The 23966-nt window shown below is 32.7% G+C and overlaps 4 protein-coding genes and 1 non-coding gene across 6 annotated transcripts; 1 reads left to right on the top strand and 4 right to left on the bottom strand.

The window, feature by feature from the left end:
* Positions 1–175: 175 nt before the first annotated feature.
* Positions 176–3621, bottom strand: LOC11426465 (mannan endo-1,4-beta-mannosidase 7). Its single transcript, XM_003612017.4, has 5 exons — positions 3119–3621; positions 2609–2806; positions 2099–2221; positions 1355–1560; positions 176–934 (listed from the first exon to the last, which is right to left on the bottom strand). Exons 1-5 carry the CDS (start codon positions 3446–3448, stop codon positions 475–477), a joined length of 1317 nt encoding a protein of 438 aa, XP_003612065.1. The 5' UTR covers positions 3449–3621; the 3' UTR covers positions 176–474.
* A 7235-nt stretch (positions 3622–10856) lies between these two features.
* LOC11410095 (uncharacterized) lies at positions 10857–15510 on the bottom strand. Of its 2 annotated transcripts, none has more exons than XM_039834309.1 (4): positions 15214–15510; positions 13682–14389; positions 13014–13448; positions 10857–11677 (listed from the first exon to the last, which is right to left on the bottom strand). In XM_039834309.1, the coding sequence occupies exons 2-4, from the start codon at positions 14385–14387 to the stop codon at positions 11499–11501; spliced, it is 1320 nt and encodes a 439-aa protein (XP_039690243.1). In that variant the 5' UTR covers positions 14388–14389; positions 15214–15510; the 3' UTR covers positions 10857–11498. The 2 variants fall into 2 exon arrangements, with proteins under 2 accessions (XP_039690243.1, XP_003612063.1); XM_003612015.4 differs by having other exon boundaries at positions 13682–14468; positions 15214–15509.
* A 1600-nt stretch (positions 15511–17110) lies between these two features.
* On the bottom strand, positions 17111–17913 carry LOC11430932 (uncharacterized). Its single transcript, XM_003612014.4, has one exon. The coding sequence runs from the start codon at positions 17763–17765 to the stop codon at positions 17388–17390; it is 378 nt and encodes a 125-aa protein (XP_003612062.1). The 5' UTR covers positions 17766–17913; the 3' UTR covers positions 17111–17387.
* Positions 17914–18900: 987 nt separating this feature from the next.
* On the top strand, positions 18901–18972 carry TRNAE-UUC (transfer RNA glutamic acid (anticodon UUC)). The gene has a single exon. It is a non-coding gene; the product is annotated as a tRNA-Glu (tRNA).
* A 749-nt stretch (positions 18973–19721) lies between these two features.
* On the bottom strand, positions 19722–23772 carry LOC11408072 (gamma carbonic anhydrase 1, mitochondrial). Its single transcript, XM_003612012.4, has 5 exons — positions 23532–23772; positions 23246–23389; positions 20798–20923; positions 20555–20706; positions 19722–20324 (listed from the first exon to the last, which is right to left on the bottom strand). The coding sequence occupies exons 1-5, from the start codon at positions 23644–23646 to the stop codon at positions 20049–20051; spliced, it is 813 nt and encodes a 270-aa protein (XP_003612060.1). The 5' UTR covers positions 23647–23772; the 3' UTR covers positions 19722–20048.
* Positions 23773–23966: the final 194 nt, after the last annotated feature.

Raw genomic sequence — 23966 nt, 5'->3', positions numbered from 1 at the left:
AATATTTATATTTCGGGAAAGTATGGCATGAAGTGATTGAAATTACAGTTGCAATGTCGTTGCATAGACCTCAAAATGCTTTATATTGTGGCCGCAATTGTAGTTGCGGACTATAATTTGAAATCACAATTAAGAAAGCTTTTGTTATTATAATCTTTTAATATCTCAATACTCATTAAGATCAAGAAAAACATGTAATAAAACTAACAGTACTATTACACAACATTACTGTGCTTGTTAGATAACCAAAACACAAGTAGATGCAAAAGAAAAACTCAAGCAGCCTCAGCTTTCTCTAATAAACAAACGTGAAGCCGAAAGCATAACATGGCGATAAAAACATGTATATATAATTTAGTTACCCTCTTGGACGTAAAAACATTCCGATTCATCTCAAAGAGAGAAACCTATACTTTGTAAATGTCTTCCCAACACAACACAAATAATAAGTAACTACTAGTCCAAAGTCCAATTTCAAAACCCAATTTGTCCTCCTCTATTTCCACCATCGCGTGAAGACCTTCTTCCGTTAAATCTAGCTCTTTTCCATCGTCGTTCATTAGCGATCTTTGCATAAATCTTCCGAATAAGGTATAGTTTATGAGATTGCTGAGCAATGACATTAGCGGTAGAAGTACTCTGACCAAGCAATATTCCATAGCCATCGTCGAAAGATTCCATTCCTTCTGTAAGAAGTTGCCAGAACAATGCTCCACTCGCAGGACCGCCTCTTTTCGCAGACGCATATATCTTGTAGTACACGGTATTGAAAAGTTGATCTCTCTGGTTACTACTGAAACCTGAATCTTTAAATGATTTTCCAAATTCTGCAACTAGAATTGGTTTTTTTAGTGCATATTGTGCGTCTAGGAAATGAGCACTAAGCCAGTTGTTCAAAAATGATAGCTGATCTTGTTCATTTGAACTTTGTACCCTGTTTGTGCAATGAAATAAACAGTTGTTATATTGTAATTGATGCATATGAAAAGTTAATCCAATTAAATCATGTATATTTGGACTAACAATGAATTTGGCAGAATCATGGTGAGCTATCGTTCGTTGTTCTAACAAAAGTTACTCTTTAAAGCTTCAACAAAATCATGGTAATACCGTGATTTCGTGAAACTCATCGTGATTCTCAACATGTACATAGTTAGAAGTTAAATGATTTGTTTCTAAAATTAATGAAATTTCAAAATGATTTATTTGATTGTATTGATCAGTTAAATCTTAGAATATGCTCACAATCTAATGTGATAAAGAATTATTAACTTTGGATGCTCCCAAAATTGCGTTGTAAACAAATTAAAAAATCCGAGTTTTCAAATTTTGGCACTACTATATTTTTAGTTACCATTGGTCGGGATAACAATGAACGGTTGCAAAATCGATGCCTGGGATGCGATTGTTGGCAATGAAGTCTGTCCCAATGTTGTTAATAGTAGGATTAAATTTGGTCCTTTGTGGTGTTGATTGGCCATAAAACCCTTCAAGTCCAGCTTCCAATAAGTGATTCCTGTCAATGGACTTCACTAAAGAAGCCATTTCCGTGATCCAACCCTATAAATTATAATCAAAAGTTAAACAGTCAGAGTCAGCTCATGGAAAGTATGGCATGGCCTTAAAATCAGGCCCGTGATTTGTGAAACTTGTCTAAATCATATTAAGCCACATTTAAACTATCGCAAAAGTTTCTACTGGGAAGACTTTAGATTATAAGACACTTTTCTACTAGAAACCAGTTGTTTAAGATTAAAAAATAGGTTTAGTTATGATACGCAGATAGTCAACAAATCACAATCAATCATATACGTGACTTTAAAAATAGTTATGATAAAAATCAAAGTTTCAAATGATTTAACAATTATGATCGATCGATTGCATATGTAAAATATGTACATAATTAAATCTGTAAAATAATTAAAGTGTAATTTATTTGGCTAATTCTGTACTTTCGGTGCAAGGTTTTGATCTATCAATAAGAGGAATAAAAGCAGTGGGGGGAAAGTCAAAAGGAAAAGAGAGAAAAAAAGAAAAAAGAAAAAGGGGTGGAAGAATCAAGAAAGAGCAAGAAACAAGTAAAAGAATAATACTTGACCTGAATAGTCCTTCCTGAAGGATCTGATGTACACCTAGGTTCATTCATAAGCTCCCATGCCATGATTGTTGGATCATCTTTATAATGAATTCCAGTAAAACTGTTGTACCTGTTAAGAACAGTCTGTGGAAGATGCAAGAAAATAAATCACATCAAATTATCTAATCCTAACAACAAAACTATAATCCTCCTATATATTATATAATTATCATCAGATTTCAAAAGCAAGATTAATTATGGTAACTCATAAATAAGAGTGAAGTATTAAATTGCAGCCAATTGCTAGCAAATTTGTGACTGTGATTGAGACTGCATTAATAGCACCATTGATGCAGTCTCAATCAAAGTCACGGATTTTATTAAAAATTCTCAAAATGAGTTTTCATTCCTACAAACATATATTTATGTATGTAAAATAAAAGGAAGCAAATTTCATTTCCTAATGCTTTATCCTTATGATAATCTCCATATACATTTTTTACCAAACAAGACAAAAGGGGCTCTACTGACCTTAACATGATTGATGTAGAAACCTTTAACAACAGGGTTCCTAAAGAAATCATCATCTGATGTCAAATACTGTCCATTATTACTTCTAGCCCAGTTCACATACTGCTTCTTCCCTCCAAAACTCTCATAATTGTTCACCAAGCTCAGTATCAGCTTAATCCCATGCTTTCTAGCCTCAGATATAACAAAATCCAATCCCTTCAAACAAACAAACATAGAAAATCAGAAACAAAATACATCCAACTACCAAATGACATATTAAATTGAACTTTTTTCGCCCCTTTTTCCCGGGGGAGGACCGGAAACGGAAGTTTAAGACCAAAAAAATTTACAACTTTCAATTTTTTTAACTGAAACAATAATTGGTCAGACTTTATTTAGTGTGTTTGAACTCTAGATTACTAGGGTCACTTTCCTTTTAACTATACAATTAATACAAAAAAAAAAAAAAAAAAAAATTGAAAGATTTTCAAGGTTTTTTTACCTTGAATAATTTATGAGATAAAGTACCTTAAACATTTGTTCATTGTAGAAGCCAGGAGAATATTGCAAAGGACTATAACCACCATCACTGAAAGCCCAAGTTCTAGCAACAGTAAGTCCATGACTAGTTGCTTCACGGAAAGCATTAGAAACCTTGAATCTCTGAGATGGATCAGAAGCTGTATACATTAACCAGTAAGCATTAAAGCCATTTGCATAGTAAGGATTTCCATTTAACATAAAGTGAATGCCTCTTGTTCTGACAAAACCATCACCAGCAGCTTCTACATTGATATTGAAACACTCTTGATGGACCAAAATGGCCAAAAGAAATAACCAAGCAAAATGCTTCATCATTGATATTCAATCTCTTAGTTTCTGTTAGATACACTTACCACACTATCAATGTGTATGGGAATTATTTTGTTATAGTGAGTGAGTGAGTGGTAAGACTTAAGAGGAAAGGCAAAAGTGCATCTCTTTAATGGGAAGTTGTTGGACCATGAAAAGTGAAAAGGAAGTTTGTCAAAGGAAATTACAAGTGAGGAAAATAAATTTGAAGATTTGAAAGAAAAAGAAAATTCTTTTGAAAATTGTAATTATTATTCTAGACCTTTTTTTTAGGGTGGGATAGATATTCTATACCTAATCAACTAAAGTAGTGAAGTTAAAGCAATCCCACTTCTAAATTATTTTGAGGTGTAAAAAGAGGTATGTTTTTTTTGTATAATTTATGGGATAATCAAGAATATAGAAAGAAATGTATGTTGATACGAAAACTAAAGCAATAGAGAGAAAGCAAGAGCATAATAAATGTATGAGAGAGAAGGTTATCCCAAAAGTTGTAAGAAAATGGTTGTATAAATATCATTTCTAAAAAAAAAAAAAAAGAAGCAAATAATAAACTGTCAGTTTGCTTAATTTTTCTTTTATGAATACAATTACAAAAATAGTCCTATGCTAATTATGATTTTTCTTTTTAAAGAATAGCATAAATCATAGAGTCTAACTTTTACTATATAAAGTAAAGAAATGAAAATTAATATTAACTGAATTATTAATAACCAATTTACAATGGTTTTTTAAATACGATTTAAACACCGTCCTTTTATTGAAGTCAAACTCTTATCTAACACGTACTTTATTAACTAAACAATTGAGTTGAAGTGGTTAATAAACTCCAATAGAAAACAAATTGTTCTGGATAATGAGTTCGATTCATAAAAAAAACATAAATAATGTTTTGGTTTCTTCAAAATTATGACCAATTACCAATAATTAACTCAATAGCTAATGAAAATTAGTGCATAAACAAATTTATTAGTGGAGTAAAAGTTAGTTTGTAGAATACCACTTACAAATTTTTTTTTTCAAGTAACTAAACTATCTACAATTGTGCAAGGGTAGTCTATATAAATACGATCTACTAAGAGAAGTGAACTATGACTAGGTATCTAATTGTCCACAATGATTGCACAAATAAAACTCTAAATTGAATTAACTTCTAAATTATGTCTTAACTCCCCTGATAATTATTTTTTTTCACAAGCTAAAATGAGATATATTAATAACGCCGACAATACACCCTGCACAAGGTGTGCACAGAGTGGATTACCGGAAAAAAATTATAAGTACAAAGTACCTGAACACAAACACCACCCTACCAAAAAACAAAATAATTCAAAGAGGAACACCCATACAAAGAAGCGGATGTGTCCACCAATCAACCCAGCTATAACTACAAGATTTACACTTGGCTTTCATCCATAAAAATGAATAGCGCTTAACTTTGTCAAGTAAACCGTGAATATCGGAAGGCTCGTTTTGAAAAAAACATATGTTCCGATTCTTCCAAATAACCCAAACACAAGAATACCAGATACCTTGCAAGAAAGCATGAATACATTTAGGGAGTCCCGCCATATAACAAAAATGTATGTGGTGATCGCGTAACTCAAAGGGATGCACCAAATACAAACCTAATAACTAATTACTATATCTTAACCAAAGGGATCGCGTAACTCCCCTGATAATTATTATATCTTAATTACATAACTTTTTGAAACATGTTATTGTTGCAAAATATTCATCAACTTTGATAACTAATTTTTGTGGGATAATCTAGTTGGTCACCTACAATGAGATATCCTATTTAAACCATATATTTTCATCCAGAAGGTTCGAACTAAAATTGTTTATAAGATTTGGGTACAATTCTATACAGATTGATCATTAATATTTTTCTGCTTTGATAAAAAAAAATACACAGATTAATATAATATTCATAGTTAATTGTTTATTTTATTTCTCTATAAATATTAGAGCCCTGTTAACCGATGTCTTGGGGCACGCGTTAAGAAATCTAAAAAATGAAAATTTAAATTAAAAATAAAACTTTTTTGACTTTTGAAAAGTTAATTACACAATTTTCAATACAAAAACTACTGTATTTATTTTCTTAACCGGTGCTCCGGGTTAACATTTCCCTAAATATCAATGTGTGTATATTGAGAAATAAAAAAAAATATAAGCCTCGCCTAAAAAAGATATAAATCTTTTTTAATTTAAACGAATAATACGAGCTTCACCTAAAATAAGAATAATATCAGCCTCAATAAATATTTTATGATGAACTAATATTGAAAAAGGAAAAAAAAAAACTATAAAATGGTCCACTAATGACTAATCTATGAGTCCCCGAGTACCGACACTCAACTGGTATATAATATGGAAGGCAGGTAAACCAACTGCCACACTTTTTAGATGTGGCTTTATGAACAACGAAAAAGGACAAAACCAAAATCTGAACTTCAAATTTTTAAACTGCTGTAATAAATATACTTAAAATTTAATGTAACTATTATCTAGGATAAAATAATATTATTACATGCTTATCTAATTAATTTGTTTGACATTAATAGTACATATGTAACCAAAAAAAAAAAATTAATAGTACATACATAGTAATATTTTGAGTAAATTACATCCCCTCCCTTTAAAGATGCTTGAATTAAACACCTCTTTCCTCTTGTGTTAAAATATAGACTCCCCTCCCCTGAAAAGAAAAATTTATACTCCCCTCCCTTATAAGATGTTTGAATTACAAACTCCTCCCTTAATTAAATGTGCACTCCACTTTAATCTATTTTAACTTAAATAAATATGATTATGATATATACTAATTTTGAACCACCATTTGAGGAAAAAAAAAATCATTTCTTTATAATTTAAATGTCAATGATAATTAAATTTAAATATTTTGCTATTAATTTTATATTTTATATTATAAAATTAAATTGTAAATAACCATACTTTATTGTCTATAGTAAATTTTCACATATTTTAATTTTATTTTGGGTTGTTTCATATTTTATATTAGGGTTTAAAGCTATATATTAATGAAATTGTCAATAAATAATAGTGAAAAACATGTATTCAAATTTTGATTATATTAAAATAGACTTGTAATGTTTTTTTTCTTTCTAAAGTATGTTAGACTTTTTTTCCTAGATTATTAGAAATAAGAAAAAATATTGAGGGATTAAAGTGTAGATTTTAACATAAGAGGGAAGAGGAATGTAATTCAAGCTTCTCTTAGGGGAGGAGAGTGAAATATTTTATAATATATTTTGAATAAGAGAGGAGAAGAGTGTATATTTTAACATAAGAGGGGAGAACGGTGTAATTCAAGCATCTTTGAGGGGAGAGAAGTGTAATTTACTCTAATCTTTTTTAAAGAGGCTAAAATAAAATATATTACCATATCAAAAAGGTCTTCGTAACACAAGGTGTGCTAAGGAAGAAACACCAAAATACAAACAGAGTCGGAACAATAATTACAAGGCACACACCAAACCACGTAAATAAAACAAGAAATAACTAACAATTAGTCAATGTCTAGGATAGTAAATGGACTGAGCCACCAACCATGATAATTGAAGGGAAGACTGACGAATTTCTCCTTAAATCACATGAAAATTAATGACTTAATTTTATCACCATCAGCGGAATTGAACAATTTCTGTCATTGAAAACCATATTATTTCTTTCTTTTTAAATTTCTCAAATTGTTGCAACGGTTTTCTGATTAAGCACTTTTTACTTAAATGAGCTTCTAAGACGAAGCTTAAGCCTTAAAAACGAAAATTACTTGTTTGAAGTGCACCGACAATAACCAAAGTTCAATGGATCAAAATATGGGGCAGGTTTATATGGAGTACATACATGCATACAAGGTTACAAGCACTGCACTTGTCTGGCACTGTATCTCAAACAACCAGAACCATTCATAATGAGCAGGAGCAAATGAACTAAAAATAATAAAAGACGAAAACTTTAGCTATTTGCAAGTTTATGATAAACATGACAATTTTTTGTGCACATTAGCTTACTCATCCATTCCATGACAAAGGGAAACAAGAGTAAACAAGGTTTTGTTATTAAGAAAAAATAGCTTTAATTGCACTTTTGGCCTCCTATCTTTTCAAAAGTTGCGATTTTGGCCCCATACCTAATTAAAATACAAAACAGTCCCCTATGTATTGGATCTTTGGCAGTTTTGGCCCCTAAGGCCACTTTTGACTTAGTATTCGCTGACGTGGCACCCACAATGGTCGACACGCGGCATCTCACTTAAGGGATGTGGGTGCCACGTCAGCGAAGACTAACTCAAAAGTGGCCTTGGGGCAAAACTGCCAAAGATCCAATATATAAGAGGTTGTTTTGTATTTTAGTTAGTTAGAGGTTAAAATCATAACTTTTAAAAAGATAGGGGGCCAAAAATACAATTAAGAAAGAAAAAATAATAACAAAGTTCAGAAAAAAATTTGAAAATTAATCTATCTACTTCCCTTATAAAAAGAAAAAAATTATGTCCTTTTGAAAAACATTACTTGTATTTTTCACTTTGTGGTCTTGCAATCTCTAGCATATATGATCCACCGCGTGGCATGTTGTGAAAAAACCTATTTATTTTGACCCATGCTTTTGTAGCAGCAGCATATGCTCATATCCAAACATCGGTATCATTTTTTGAGTATTCCCATTTTTTATCACCAAGCATCCTTCTCAATCTCATAATGCTACTTATTGTGCCTAATTAATTTAGGTGAGAATAGTTTAAATAGAACTAGACTTTGCAAATAAAATCTGATCAAATAAAAAATTAAATAGTCTATAGACTTTTTTTTTTTTAGGGAAAATAATGTATAGACATAATCCAAACTCCTAGATACGCCACCGCCAAAGGTTGGCCCTAGGACATGTCTTAAAGTCCCCCAAGATTGTGTTGTGAGTAAGTAGAATCCATAATGGAAAATTACTACTGCTACAACTTCTGAGTAGTTCTTACCAATTTGTTCGATATAGATTCAGACATACATGTGGGCTCAGAATTGATATGGTAGGTATTGTATATGTATACGTGCAATAATCACGGAAGATGGTGGGGACAAATAATTAAGGTAGGGTGTGGGAAGGGATATGTTGACGCGTGGGTGAACAAAGTCACGTTCATGTTTCTTCATGACCATGACTGCCACAATTAAATCTCAAGATCTAATTGCTTATTCAAATAGTATTATTTACATTAATTTTATGTGTAGTTAGTTATTTATTTAATCAAGTCTTTAAACCCACTTGAGTTGCCATATACTATTGACCTGAGACTTAAGAGTGTGCTACTTTATAATGTTTCATGTTTGATTCTCCCCGATACTAATATTTTTTGTTACAAAGCTAATCTATCAAGAACAAAAAAAGAAAAGCAAATACAAAAACTTAAGCTCTTGGAAAGAAGGTTTCCGAAGCATAGGTATAGATCTAATTCTCATAAGTGAAATTCTCCATTTTACTCGATTGTTACATCTCAACCACACACTCAATATCTTATTTTCTTTATAATATTATTATATCTCTTTTCTCTCTTTTGTATAATGTATAGATGTAACAATTGAGAAAATTTAAGAAAATTTCACTTGGGAGAATTCATCCCCTCCTTGAGAGGTTGTAAATAAATTCCAACATAAGTACTCATAACTATTGATTATTTTCTCTTATGTGATTTCTTTCACGTAGCAAAGAACAGTGAACTTTCTCAGAAGACGTCGTATGGAAGTCCAATGGTAGAAAAACTAAAAACAAACCTTGACTCCAGACTAGCATTTTTTTAACAGACGAGATTTTCACACCTTCAATATCACTTCCATGTACACATTCAAAAACGTGAATTTTGTGCAGCTAAAAAGCAATCTCAAAATACAAAATTTATCTAGTGAAAAATACACTTCCAAAAACATGTTAATTATTTAGAAATGACGGAAGTAAGAACTAAGAAAAGTTATTCTTTCTCCTAATTATCATCTTATATCAACACATTTATTCATACGTGTCCCCTTGCCATATGATGACCCATATCAAACCAATTAAACTCTACTATCTCCAAATAAACTAACATCTCTTAGGATATGTTTGGTTGTGTGAAGAAAATGTGAAGAGAGAAAGAGGTAAGAAAGAGTAAGAGAAGAGAGAAATTGATGAGAAATAGAGTAGATTTGAGATATTATTTGATATAAGTGAGAAAGAAGAGAAATAGAAAAGAAAGAAGTGTGTTTAATTTTTAAAAAGACTAAAACATCCTTATACTAGAAATGTTAATATACGATATTATATCTGAATTTAATTTCATATAAACACAAATGTAGTTTTATTTTATTTCAATTTAACCAAAAATTAATTAAAATACATTTTTTACATAGAAATTGAATAAATTATTTACTTAATTAATACTTTAAAATATTTAAATTTAGCTATTAAATTAATTCTTGTTTACATAGTCATTCAATTAAACTAAATTATTAGTTAACTAATTAGTGAATTCCAAAAGTTTCATTTGGATTTCCATAAAAAAAAAAAAAGTTTTCATTTGGACTAGATTAATTCGAACAAAGAGAAAGATGCATGTTGTTCATTCTAATCCATTAAATTAATTGCTTTCTAGTTTCCTGACCTGCTGCTACAACAGCAAAAATAACTTGAAAAGAAGTAAATTTTTTTGGTGCTGTATACTAGCATTTTCTTTTTGTTTGTGTAAAAACAAGTAAATAATAGTAGCTCTGCGCCTAACATATAAAATGGGGAAAAGTGGAAAACTAAACAAAAATTACATCTCCGCTCTGTTTCTTCACTTATGGAGAAATGATAAAGGCGCGGGTCTTCTTAACCGAACCGGAGAAATTGTCCCTCTCTCCCCAACTTCTCTCTCCCCTCTTTCTCTCTTTCTTATTTCTCTTCCACCAAACACACTGTTAATGTTTTTTTGGGTTTCTAATAAGTTATCCCAACCAAAAATATTTAAGAGGTGTCAAACACTAAATAAGAGTATGGAAATTGAAGCTTGGTTTGCAACATCGTTAGGGTTCTAGTACTTTTCATTTGTCGGTCGTTTCTCATCTCTAATAAACTGGTTCTATTTCTCTCAAAAAAAAGAAAAAGCTGGTTTTATTCTTGTATATCAACTATTTTTTTGCCCAACAATAGATAAAACATAGTTTTATTTTGTGACAAAACACTATTTCGACAGCACTGCTAAAATCTAATGGACTATCTCCGTTATTTCTTAGATGTTAGTTTATTTTGTGATATAATATAACTTCTTACTTCGACCTCTGATTGGAGCAGACTCAGCCTTCTGCTAAACTTACATCCCAAATACTCCACCTTTCACCTCCAAACAACTTAATAGCTGTAGCCATTCCAAAAAACTTTATAGGTAATCAACGAATGACTCATATATACCATAAAAAATGAATTCCTAACCACAACCTTCTACCACTTCATGGTTGTAGAAAATGCAAAAACTACGGCTGACTACAACAGCATGATCCAACAGCTAGTAGCATTGTTACAATCGACAATGCTAAGGTGCATCAAGATATATGAGTAGTTCACCATTTGACAGAGACAACACAAAAAACAAAATTCGGCATTCATCAGTGCTCAGCGAATTCACCTCTTTAAGTTAATCAAGCTTACATTCAGCGGACAATAAAACTCTCTAGTGTGTGGAAATGCTCACAAAAACTCCCATAACTATAAATGCACTGAGCCAGATGCAGCATATGGCTAAACATGACAAGTAAAACAGTTGGCTCCAATGCATAGGATGCTATGGCATATTTCTCCAACATGTGGTTCAAAACACTCCCATAAAAAAAACTACCTACGAGGACTTCCAGTGAAGGACACATTCTTCTATATATCTGGATTATGCACAAACTGAGGATGCAAGAAACTTGTAACTGATCAAGGAGATGAGTTGACCACACTATGGCAGGTATAACTTCTATTTTTCACTCCTAAAGTATCTGAGTAACAAGGATTCAGAGTTAGTGAGTATAGGGTGAATTATTTATTTAGCTGCATCATCATGTTTGGGAACTGGATGATCTTCTGCGGAGTACGACTCTCCACCAGCAGGAAGATAAGACCATGCTACTGCTGCCGTACCAAGTGCGATCACAGTCGTTAGGGAACCCCAAATCCATTTCTGCTTCTTACTCTTTCTCTGCCTCTCACGTCGTGCCATCTCTAAACAAGACAAAAATCACGTAAATGAGATTTAAAATTAAGCAGGTTCATTAGAACAAAACATTCTTTAAGCTGGGAACAAGGTAATGCAAACCTTAAAAATAGGATGTTATACTTTTGTGTTTGTGTGCAAACAGAATATCATGTAGTTAGGGAAAAATCACAGCAAAGCCATTAAGAAAATACTAATACAATGCTAAGTAAAACAAGGCATAGTTTAAGCTGGGAAAAAGGTAATTTAACTATGGAATGCAATATTCACAAAAAGGATGTTATACTTTTGTGTTTTAGTCCAAACAGAATACCATCTAGCCTGTGAAAAATCGCAGCATCTCGCTCATAGAAAAGCTATTAGGAAAATCCTATAACAATTGGAAAATGGAATTGGATCCACTACAATAAAAATAGTTTCAAACAGTGATGGTTTCCCTAACTACGGCATCTGGGGTGTGTCCTCTTAATACAACATAAACCAATAACAAATAACAACTCCCAAGAGACATCAGAACATATCAATAACTAAAATATATAACGTGATTTTTCATATTATAGCACTGACTTCAATGCAAGCTTTAAGCTATGAATTCATACTATCTTGGCATTTAGTTAGCTATTATCACAAAAAATCAATTTTTTTCCAATCTTTAAAGCCTTGACGGTTAAGATGTACCTTCATTCCAAAAAAAAAAAATAATAAAATATTGGTGGGTGAGGAGGGCTAATTTTATACCACCAATTACCATCTATAAAGCACGGGAACAGACAATTGTCTAAATTTTTCCAGTGGGTCACAACGCATAAGACGGCCTTTCCTAATAAAAGTTTAGGTCTTTTAAAATCATTCCTATTTATATTTTAAATTGGCTTTTTTGAACAGTTGCATCCTTCCATGTCATGCTATATATGAGTGATGGTTAAGCTTTTCGGAAGAAAAGAAAATTAGCAGCCCAGTTATGAGTGTCCAACATGTGTCAGTCGGGTGTTGATTAAGAAGTGCAATCACACCCATTGACAGACTGGAGCAATCTAAGATAATACCATGTCCTGCCATGGATATGCGAGTCTGAACTCCTAATAAAACAACTATCCCCAACACAACCACGGCTATTGACAAAATACATGATATTCAGTCAACACATACACTCTTGTGGTCTATCCAGATTCTAAAACATATAATGACCAAATTTAAATGCACAGCAAGTTAACTGTTACGAGGAGAAATATGACAAACCAAATGTCCACTAGTTGAATAAATCTATCTAATTAGAAGAAGAAAAACGATTAATGTTCACATGATCAAAACAATTAGAGACCAAAGATGTGACATAAGTCTTACCTACTGCTTCCTGGTTTCTCTGAGACATCTCATGATTCATGGTCTCATAACAGTGGAGACGTTCCATGAGCCGAGCAATCTCAAAGTTCTTTGACTCTAGTTGAGCTTCCATCTCCATCTCTACCTCAGTCCTAACAGTTGCTCTCCCAATAGTATTTGATATGAACCTAGCAACATAAAGTTGTTGACATAGGTCTTCCACTGGATCAGAATTCAGCTGCTCACCCTCAGCAACAGCTGTAAGATCTGCAGGCAAAATGATTCCTGCTAGATACAACCCCTGCCTAATACTCTGCCATTGATTTCTCATGTTGTTCAGGGATTCTTCAGCTTGCTTCCGCTTCTCTATCTCCATCAATAGACTCAATCTCATTTCACGCAATTCAGCTTCAACATCAGATGCAGAATTTTGAGTAGCAGCGTCGGATGATAGTTCTACAAAAAGAGAAGAAACGAGTAAGGTAATATATGACATGAAATATATCTATGGAACTCCATTACAGAAGTAGCGACCCTCTCTTGCTCCCCTATTGAATCAGTATATGAATATGAAATATGCAATAAGATTGATATATCCATGAAAAACTGGGATGTCCCCATAATCACAAATGCACTACTGCCACGTGCATTTGCGACAGAAAAATTGGAGTGAAGGTAATCCAGTTTACCTTCCCAAGCATCATAAAACTCCCCGCCAGGACTGCTGAATTTCATAGATAGGTCTGTCCCTGCATTTTCTTCCACGTCAGTGTTACTTGTGAAACTCATTGAATCTTGCGGGTCAAAGAAGTCTTCAATATCTGTATCTCTTGCCGTATTCAATGCAGGACCATTTTCCCTGATCAAACCATTTGCAAAGCTACTATTCTCTGGTTCTTTGTGTCCATTCATCAGTTCACTTCCATTGCTTCTATCAAATTCACCACCACAGACACCATTCAAGAGCTCCTTTTCAACAGGTTCAGGATTTGTAAAACTGAATTGGAGATCACCCGCTGAACTTGCAGCACAAGTATCAAAGCTCTTATCATCAACCTTTTCGTCGCTGGAAACATTCTTCTTGGACAGCACACTGGCCTCAGACGAACTCTTGTGGAGACGCGGGCCACGACGTTTATGGTTAATGATGTATGGTGAAGGAGGGAATGAAGAAGGAGAATCTACAACTGGAAGTTGTTTCACCTCAGGTGTAGTATAAAGTGCTGGCTTTAACCGAGGACGAGGAACCTTATTTTTCACAGGTGGAGCACTAGTAGTCCTCTCAAGTTTTTGAACTTTTGGTACAGGCATTGAAGTTGGAGCAGGTTTATCAATTGGCTTGGAAGCTCCAGTCTCTAAAAACCTATCAAACGCTATTGCAGTATATGTCGGCATGTCTGTAAATTACAGAGACATATAAACTTGAATACTTCAATACAACTTCTCATCCAAGCACAATTTTTAGCAATCTATACCCTGTTTGAATAAACAAGAGATAAATAAAATCAGACTTTTTTGTGTTAAAAGCAGTTTTCATAAGCTGTCTTGGAGAGCCTGTGAGAATAAGTTGAAAACAGCTTATAGACATATGTTAAGCTGTTCCCATAAGCTATCTCATACAGTTTGACAAGTGCTTATCAACATGTGCTGAGCTGTTCAACATTAGCAGTTGTCTGCTTATGTGCTAAGTTAACATTATTTTACCTTTTGCCATAAAAATAACTTATGCAAGCTTATACATAAGCGCTTATATCCAAATTCTTAATCCTAATACTGCAGCTACCATTAATACATGATGATTAAATCTAAAAAAAAAAAAAAAACAATTTGAGCAATATATACAAAATTGCAAATACTTGGAAACAAAAACAAAATGCAAAACTCCCCAAAACAATCTACTTCGATGCAACTTCCTTGAAGTAAGAAAAAAACCATTTTTCGTATACCCAATAACTAGATATATTCTCAAAAACAATTTTTGGTACCACTTTTGATCTTTCCTCCTTCCTTCAACATATTAAAGGAAAATAAAAACAAAACATATAAATTTTCCCAGAAACTAGGGGAAAAATTCAAAAATTGAAACCGCCAAAGTCTATGAGAAAGCATAAACAAGTTCAAAAAAATTGCAGCAAAAATATCAATAAAAAAGACAATAGATAGATAGAGAGAGAGAGAGAGAGAGAGAGAGAGAGAGAGAGAGAGAGAGAGAGGAAAAAACCTGGTGAGAGAAAAGCGAAGGTTAAGCATGAAAGAGAGAAAGAGAAGAAGCATATGAGAAGAAAAAGAACGAAGCTTCAAACGATGCCTACCAACTGTTTGCGTTTTGTTCAAAAAGAAGAAAATATGAACAAATTCTTTGTATTTTTTATTGCAATGACCGCCTCTAGCAGATTTGATTTGATTTGAGTTTCGCGTTGGAATTTTCTCTTCTTTTCTAGAATTTTTGACACTATTTTTACCTCCCCAATTGTTTGGGACTTTCTGAGGGGTGGGTGGGGACCTATGAGTCTATGACCATCTTATTCTCTATATCAATCTCTAATCTTTGGATGATTCTATTCTTTTTTAGGGTTCTGTTCTGTCCTTTGTTCTGTGGACCTTATTTGGTCCAACCCATGACAAGATTGGATTCTTTCTAGTGAAATTGTTTTCTCTTCTTTCTCTGAATTTTCAATTTTACTTTCCTTTGAATTCTATAATTCAAAATGTGTTTTATTAATTTTGATATTCTTGAATTTGAAAATAATTAGAAATTTATTGTATAATCTGAAGCGCGTATTTATAAGAATTCGAATATTTAGAATCCGAAAATATTCAAAAGAAACTAAGATCAAGAATTTTTTATTAAATTATATTATACATCAACATCATAATATAGAGAGTGTTGTTCTCACATTATCGTTGTTTTGAAGCTTCGTACAGGTAAATTGAACGCGTCACTTTGAATCTATTGACGTACGACGGTATTTAACACTAACTAACATTCTCGTGTCACATTGTAAAGATGACAATTAATATGGTCGAGTTGACATTCAAATCGGACAGTATAACATCAACATCGATCCTAATCAAATTGAATTTTCCCTTATTATAGTAAATTGCAGCGAGGTTAGAATTCATGTCAATCAGATAAATGATTATTGTTATGTGTAGTGAAATGAAGATAAATCAAACAAACCAAATTATGGAAGTTTGTGTGGGTCATGCACCACATATAGCGTAAAAAAAAACTATATATACATATAAGAAATCTCTTCCACCAATATTGCTTGTCATTTAGTTTTTCTGTATTTTGAAAAACTCAAATTATATTTGAGATTTAATAAATCAAAATAATCTAGAAACTTTGTTTTAAAAACGAAATGGAAAAAGGAAAATGTTTATTGTTATGTGTTGTAGAGTAATAATGAACATAACACATATTTATAGAAATTTATATTTATATGGGTCGTGGACCACAATATATATCGATGCATTGTAGACCACAAAATTCTTATATTTGAGTGATACATATTTTAGATCCGAAACTTTAACAAGCATTTTTTTTTTCTATTATAGAATTCGAATTGTGTCGAATCCCCAAAGATCATGTTTCATTTTCAAACTATGAAGCACAGACACAGACACGGATACCGAACACTGACACGCCAACACGGATAATAATTTGAGAAAATGATATAATACAGTGTAATTATAAGTGTCGTGTCGGACACTGACGCGTGTCCGACATCAGGACACACCTAATTCGAGAAGTGTTTGTGCTTCATTGTTTTCAAACGATCTTCGTATAGAGTCTGAACCAAAAATGCAATGGAAAATGGTGTTTATGTATGTAATCTAACATCGATCAATACATGTACTCTTAACATACATCCACATCAAAATATACATACATAATATCAAAACATAAAAAAATCATGCATAACACATCAAAATATTCAAGTATAATATCCACAATCATCAACATAATATACATTTTTCCAAGCCGCATGGTATCGTATCTGCAACATTCCATTTCTTGAGCAGATCAGTATTGGTAATGGTAGTTGCAAGTCTAAGATCTATATTTTTTCTATCTTTTTATTTTCTAAACTTCGTTTGTAAAGCCAAATCTGTATTATTGGGAGTTCAAATTTGTTTATGATGAAAGTTTGATCCTGATGATGGTATGGTAAATCCATAAGAGAAATGCTAAGGACATTATTATATCATCATATCCAATTAGATTCAATAGGCAGATGAAAATGCATGTATACATCATATCAATGATGAAGAAAATCATTTATATTTTGATCCACATCCTCTTATGCAAATTTGATATGAAATTCAAACTCTATTTTTTACAAGAAATAGCACTAACATCAATTGAATTCAAAATTTGAGCAAAACACATCATTTATAATAAATCACAGGTTTATTTGAATTAGAATCCCACATGCCTCCTTCCTTCAAATACTCAACATATCTTGCAAATTCAGGCTTTGATGTTGCTTTCTTCTTTCTCCGAAAATCAAAGAAATTGAGAAGTGGATGAGTAGTACTCTTCTCCTTATGATCACTACTTGCTTTCTTTGTTGGGTTTCTTTGTAGATTAATATCCCCTAAGGTTGAAGCCATAGCCATATTTGTCTTTATATTTGATGGCCCTGAAGGAACACTTGTGCTCCTCTTCAAATACTCTTCATTTGAAGTCTCATTATGTCCACCAAATTCTTTATCTAATTTCTCATACTTCTCATGGCCTCTTCTAGTACTATTGGATTTAAACATGGTTGTATGAAAAACAAGATTTTATGCTTTTGAATGTTTGGTTGATGGATTTGGAAAGTATAGATTTGAAAGGAAAATGGTTGGTGACTTGGTAAGAGTTGTGGATGAGATAACTTGTAGAACTTAACATAATAGAGTGCTTTATATATTCGTATTTTTGATGTAACGTTTTGATTTATTTTTCTTGTTTTGATTTAATGTGTTTCTGTATACGTGGTTTGAAAACAATATCATTGTTACAATTTCGTTTGACTTTTTGTGCCGTGCCCAACAAAATTTCGCCCACAATTACATAAATAACATTGTAGACCAAGGAAAAAATATATTAAAAGAACAAATGTGTGAATAACGATTTAGTTTTTTCATGGTACACCAAGCTTGATTTCCTTAGTCAAACTGCATTTATTTTTTTCCTAAAACTTTTATTGCTTTGACATGAAACATTCAACATAAATTGCTGGAGAGAGTAGACAAGCTCGTTGCACTGTAGTATGACTAAAAAATTAGTAAAAGTGATGTTCACGAGTTGGATATGCTGGATGCTTCTAATAAATACTTAGTACAAATAGTCAATAAAAAAATTAGTAAAAATTTAAAAATAAAAAACGACCAAATTAAAAAGAAAAAATAACTTTGGTCCACAAATCCTAGACAGAACGATGTGATAGGTGTTTGAAGCCGAGTCATTCTCTTATGTGTGTATAAATTTTCAAGTAGTTATTGTTATTTCGTCTATCTATTAAAATAACCTCGTGTTAATTATCCCCTCTAGGACAACATTTAGGTGCAGTGCTATTGGCAATATTCCTACCGTATTTTACTAAAAAATATAGTCCAACTGTCATCAATAATAATTTAAAAAAAACCTCAATATCTAATGACGAAGATTTAGTTAAACTTTTGTCTCTTTTCATCTATATATTTTGCATGTGTGAAATGGTTAAATTAGTCACTGGTTGTAAGACTTAGGAAATGAGTTGTTTATCATAAAAGAAAACATTTCTATCGTGATAGGAACCTTTAACATGAATTAAGATGATGAAAGATCGTTCAGGTGCTTAATTTAAGTTGTTTGACAAGTGAAACTATCACTTCCTTTACTTTAATAGAATTAAATTGAGATCATTAACATCAATCCATTGTCGTCCAGCGGTTAGGATGTCTGGCTTTCACCCAGGAGACCCGGGTTCGATTCCCGGCAATGGAACTTTTTTTAGTATTTTCCTTTTTATTATAACAGTGTGTGATGTAAAGCGACGTAGATAAATTATTAGATTATCATAACTTTTCTTTTTGTAAAACATTTTAATTCATCCACATACTGAAAAATACACACAATCATATAATTATATTGAAATAGCTTTAATTACAATTATTTATTTGTATTCACTTACGTATGTTTTAATCTGTAACAAAAAATAAGTATGTTTTAATCAAATGTGTAGAAAACAATATTAACTTCACTCATTTTTTTTTTGCATAAAAGAATATAAATTATATGATAATGCTGTTAATACATAGAGAAATAATTATGTAGATGCAAATTACATGCTAAATTCATAAATATTTGTGTTTACATAAATTCGTTTTGGATTAGTCGTTTTAATTTTCATTTACAGTTTTAAATTGTAATTAATTAATAAACACCTCACGGGTAGTTTACAATGTCTTGTTTATTTAGATTGAACAGAAAAATGAACATGAAACTACCAAGTCAAAAGTTCAAGAGAAGACACGTCTATGAGGAATTACAATGAAACACGAAATGCCAAAAACAACGATAATAACAAACAAACTGCAGCGACATGAAGCAAAAATAAATAAAACATAACAAATCCTATGAAAAAAAAAGTATAGCTGGTGTATCTGAATTGACTTGAGTCCTTCTCTCGAGGTCCATTATTGAAATTTTGATTTTTGAGTACACAAAAACTCAATTATGACACCATTAAAATGTAAACCAAAAATCTTAGTAATAAAAGTTCTTGAGAAGAAATAGAGAGGATCATTTTTTACTAAAACCTAAATTGACAGTATTCTTTATTTTAGAGTACATGCCCAACTACAGTACTTTAGAACTGCAGATATGTCCTCGGACTATTTCAGTACAACCAAATTGTTGCATTGTCATCATTATCAAGAAAGAGAGAAAAACCATACGCCAACATGTTCTGATGTTCAAGCTAACAGTATGAACACCAATGCACCCCCAAAAATTATTGGAAACAAAGAGCACATAAAAGATACTAGAAATCGCACATAAAAGATACTCAAGAAATAAAATTAAGAAGCCTTTGGAGCTTTATCTAGCGCAGCATTATCAGGGGGGGTAATCTCTGGAGGTGTGTCGCCAACAGCATTGAGTACGGAATCAACTTCGTCAGGACGAACAAATTTCTTGCCAAGAACTTTCACAAATTCAGTCTCATCCAGCTTTTTTGCATTTTCAGCAGCATGAGCCTGAGCCAAATTGGAATAATTTAAAGCAGATTGTGAGAAGAAGGTCATTTCATCTTCTGTGAGCTTCCTCAAGAACCTTGCCGGATTACCTCCCCAGACCTGCAAAATGAAAGATAGACATGATAATCGTAAATAAGCTGAAAACCTTCTGAACAATTTGTTTGAATTTAGGTCTAATTGAATCACGCATAGGGGTTAATGCCCTATGTCAGCTTCCATTGATAATTTTAGGAAATTACAATATCTGAAACAATTTAATTTCAGTTTTTAAGAGAGGAAGCAGAACAGAGCACACTCCCTTCTCTGAAGAAAAACATGTTCATACAAACCTCTCCACAGGGGATTCTTGTATTCTGCCTGACAAGAGCTCCGGCAGCAACCATGGCATGTTTCTCAACATGCACACCATCAAGTAAGGTTGCACCCATGCCAATGAATGCCTCATCCTCAACAGTGCATCCTTGTAACACAGCACTGTGACCTAAATTTATAGTACCAAATCCTTAGATAAAGTTCATACTAAAACCATTTGTAAGTTATTGACAAACTGATCACGTATTCATTTCACTCACCTACAGTGACGTTATCTCCAATGATAGTAGGTAATACCCTTCCACTCAAATTAGACTTAGCAACATGAACAAGAGAATTGTCTTGTATATTAGTTGAAGATCCAATAGTAATGTTGTTAACATCACCTTCATAGGAAAAATATCACTTAGTTAAAGGTAAAACACAGCAACAGAAACACAAATATCTGAAAGACAAGGGGTTGGGAATATTCATACTAAACCCCATTTTATATGGAGTCAGAAATATGCATATAAAATGATTATAAGTGCATGAATATGAATTACATATGTACAACAGTTGTCCTTAACATTCCATTTGAATACTAATAGTGGAAGTACTGAAAAATTAACGAAATAAGTATCCAAAGTGCGGTCCTCTCCATCTTATGCAAATAAATCAGAAGGGAGTATAATGCAGTTAGGTTAGGTGTGTTAAACGATTCAAGAACGCCCGATCCAACATGACACAACCCAAAATAGTTTGATTTGGATAATGGGTTTTGAATTTCTAACACGTCGTGAACCCATTACCCGACTCAAACCATCTAACTTTTTTAATTGAGATATTTTGGAGCAAGGTAGTCAGGAACGAGTCCCAGCACGTAGGATCGCACGATCTTACGTGCCACAGCACCTCGACCGTGCTTCGATCCTACTTACGAACCGTGTTTTCTCTGTTTTGCTCTGTTTCCCCTCTTTTCTCTGTTTTTTGCCGTTTTTCCTCTGTTTTTCTCTGTTTTATTGCTTGGTTCCTCTGTTTTTCCTCTAATATCTCTGTTTTTATGCTTGGTTCCCCTGTTTTCCCTCTATTTTCCCTATATATTTCTCTCAATTCTATCAACAACCTATCGATCCTACTTACGAACCGTGTTACGTTCCTCGTGTTTACGTTCTTTCACCGGCCGACCGATCCTACGTAGGAACTCGTTCATGACTACATTGTTTTGGAGAATTACTTAGTTTATTGTATTATTTAAATTTATAGTATTTGGCTACATAAAGAGTTGGAATGTCATTGAAAAAAGTACATTTATAATGAATTTGCAAATGTATTTTTCTTCAAGACCCGTTTGATCAGGCCTGAACCAACAGTTCTTCAATGGATTGATTAGTTTGGGTTTGATAATTATTTTGCATAAACCTAACCCAAACCAAAGGATTTTGATTAGTTCAGTTAACAGGTTTGATCAAACCAACTTTAGAACACTCCTATATGTAGAAAGCAATAAATTTTTAACTCCATCACTTAAAATAAGTATGTTTGGTAAAGGTATACAAATGGAAAGAGGGGACATTAGGACATATGGAACAGAGAAATGGAGTTGGGTGCAAAGGTTTGTTTTTCAAATTCAGTTTTGGCGCTAGGTGAAGGTATTCAAATGGAGTGAAAATCATTTTCAAGCAAAGGGAGGAGAGGCTTAAAATTACAGTCCTGAAGCATTGGGATGCTCAGTGGAAATGTAACTCATTTCTCTGTACATTTGTTCACTTGCCAATTTGGAGCTTCACAACCATCACGTTCGTGAAGCATTGGGACGTGAGAATCCAACTTCAAACTTGAATACAAACGTAAGCTTATCGATCTACCTTTTTGGTTGCACCAATCAAGTGTAAAGTAAATTTTCAATGCAATAAATTGATTGCCAAATATCAGATCAGCCAAGCAACCCTATGTCAAATTTGCCCAGTTTGGAATCCCCCACCCCTGCCGTCACACTTTCTATTTTGCATACAATGAAATTAATAAGAAAAGTCAGCCTATATGATGTTGGATTACAGTTATGATTGTCTAATCATGCATTTTCCAAAACACATTTATGAAAAACAAAAAGTAGAAACCTAAATTATGAATCTTAATTGCGTTTAATATGTGATGGGATGCATATCAAACCCTATTGTTATGGTCATAAGTCCTAGAAACACAATAAACGTCATAAGCATTTGTTGACATCAAACAATGTAATGTATAAACAAAACAAGGAATCCCTGAGTTGAAGGAATTATTAATAATCATGGTCAATCGCTATCAAGCACCAATCAATTGATGAACATGTATCCATATTTGTTTTGAATATAGCGTGATGAATTTGACCATTCTATTATGATGGATGAGAGAGGCCCATACCCTAATCCATTTGGTTATATAATAATTATTGCTCGATCAGACACTTAACTATGAAGCACCGACACATATACGAATATCAGGCACAACACTAATACAAACATGTCAACTTCGGTAGCAATTCAATAAAATGAATTGATTGAATGTAATGACATGTCTCGGTCTCAGACATACACATGTCGGACACAAGACCCACCTTCAACCAGAAGTGTGGGCAGTGTGCTCTCTCTTGTCCTTTCTCTATGAATCCCAATTCTCTGTTAACTATTATCTCTCAATGACGTAAAGAGTATCATAAAATCTAATAAAGAGTTTAGTAGGTTTACCTCTGAGAACACAACCATACCAAATGGAAGAAGCATGACCAATCTGAACATCGCCGGTAATGGAAGCACTAGGAGCAATAAATGCATCCTTATGAACATAAGGAACTTTATCATATACATTCATCAAAGGTCGATGTCTTGACACTGAATTTCAATCCAAACCCCATAAAATCATAATCAATAAACGGAATAGAAGAAAAAGTGTCTGAATTTGAAACCTAATTATGCAAAAGCAAGCTATAAACACAAACAAATTAAAGAATTAGGGTTGAAAAATGGAACGTACGTTGTTCTTGGAAGAAGTAATTGCCTTGGAGACGAGAACCGAGACGATCAATGGCTTGACCAGTTTCGCGGATCCAGAATCCGACGGTGTAGAAAGCTCTTCCCAACGTTCCCATTTTCTGTCTGTAAGATGGTGAGGTAGGTAGTGGTAGTGGTAACCTTACTTCAATCGCAGCTTATATTACACACACAGATCTTCACTCTTTTTCTCTATTTTTCATCTATTATGGCTTTCCAGAACAATTGTGTACAACAACATTTCAGAATTTACATTTTACTACATTTCAATTTTCAATTTACGAGTGGGTAAAAATTGTTTAAAAATTTATTTTCCAAAATAATAAACTTGACATTTTTTTTTAATTCAAAAAACACGATTTTCGTTTATTCAAACTCGTCAAATTCAATATATCATTATAAAATAAAAATGATGAAT

The sequence above is a fragment of the Medicago truncatula genome, chromosome 5, assembly GCF_003473485.1.
Source record: "Medicago truncatula cultivar Jemalong A17 chromosome 5, MtrunA17r5.0-ANR, whole genome shotgun sequence".
NCBI lineage: Eukaryota > Viridiplantae > Streptophyta > Magnoliopsida > Fabales > Fabaceae > Medicago > Medicago truncatula.
This window is presented reverse-complemented; position numbering and strand designations above follow the sequence as displayed.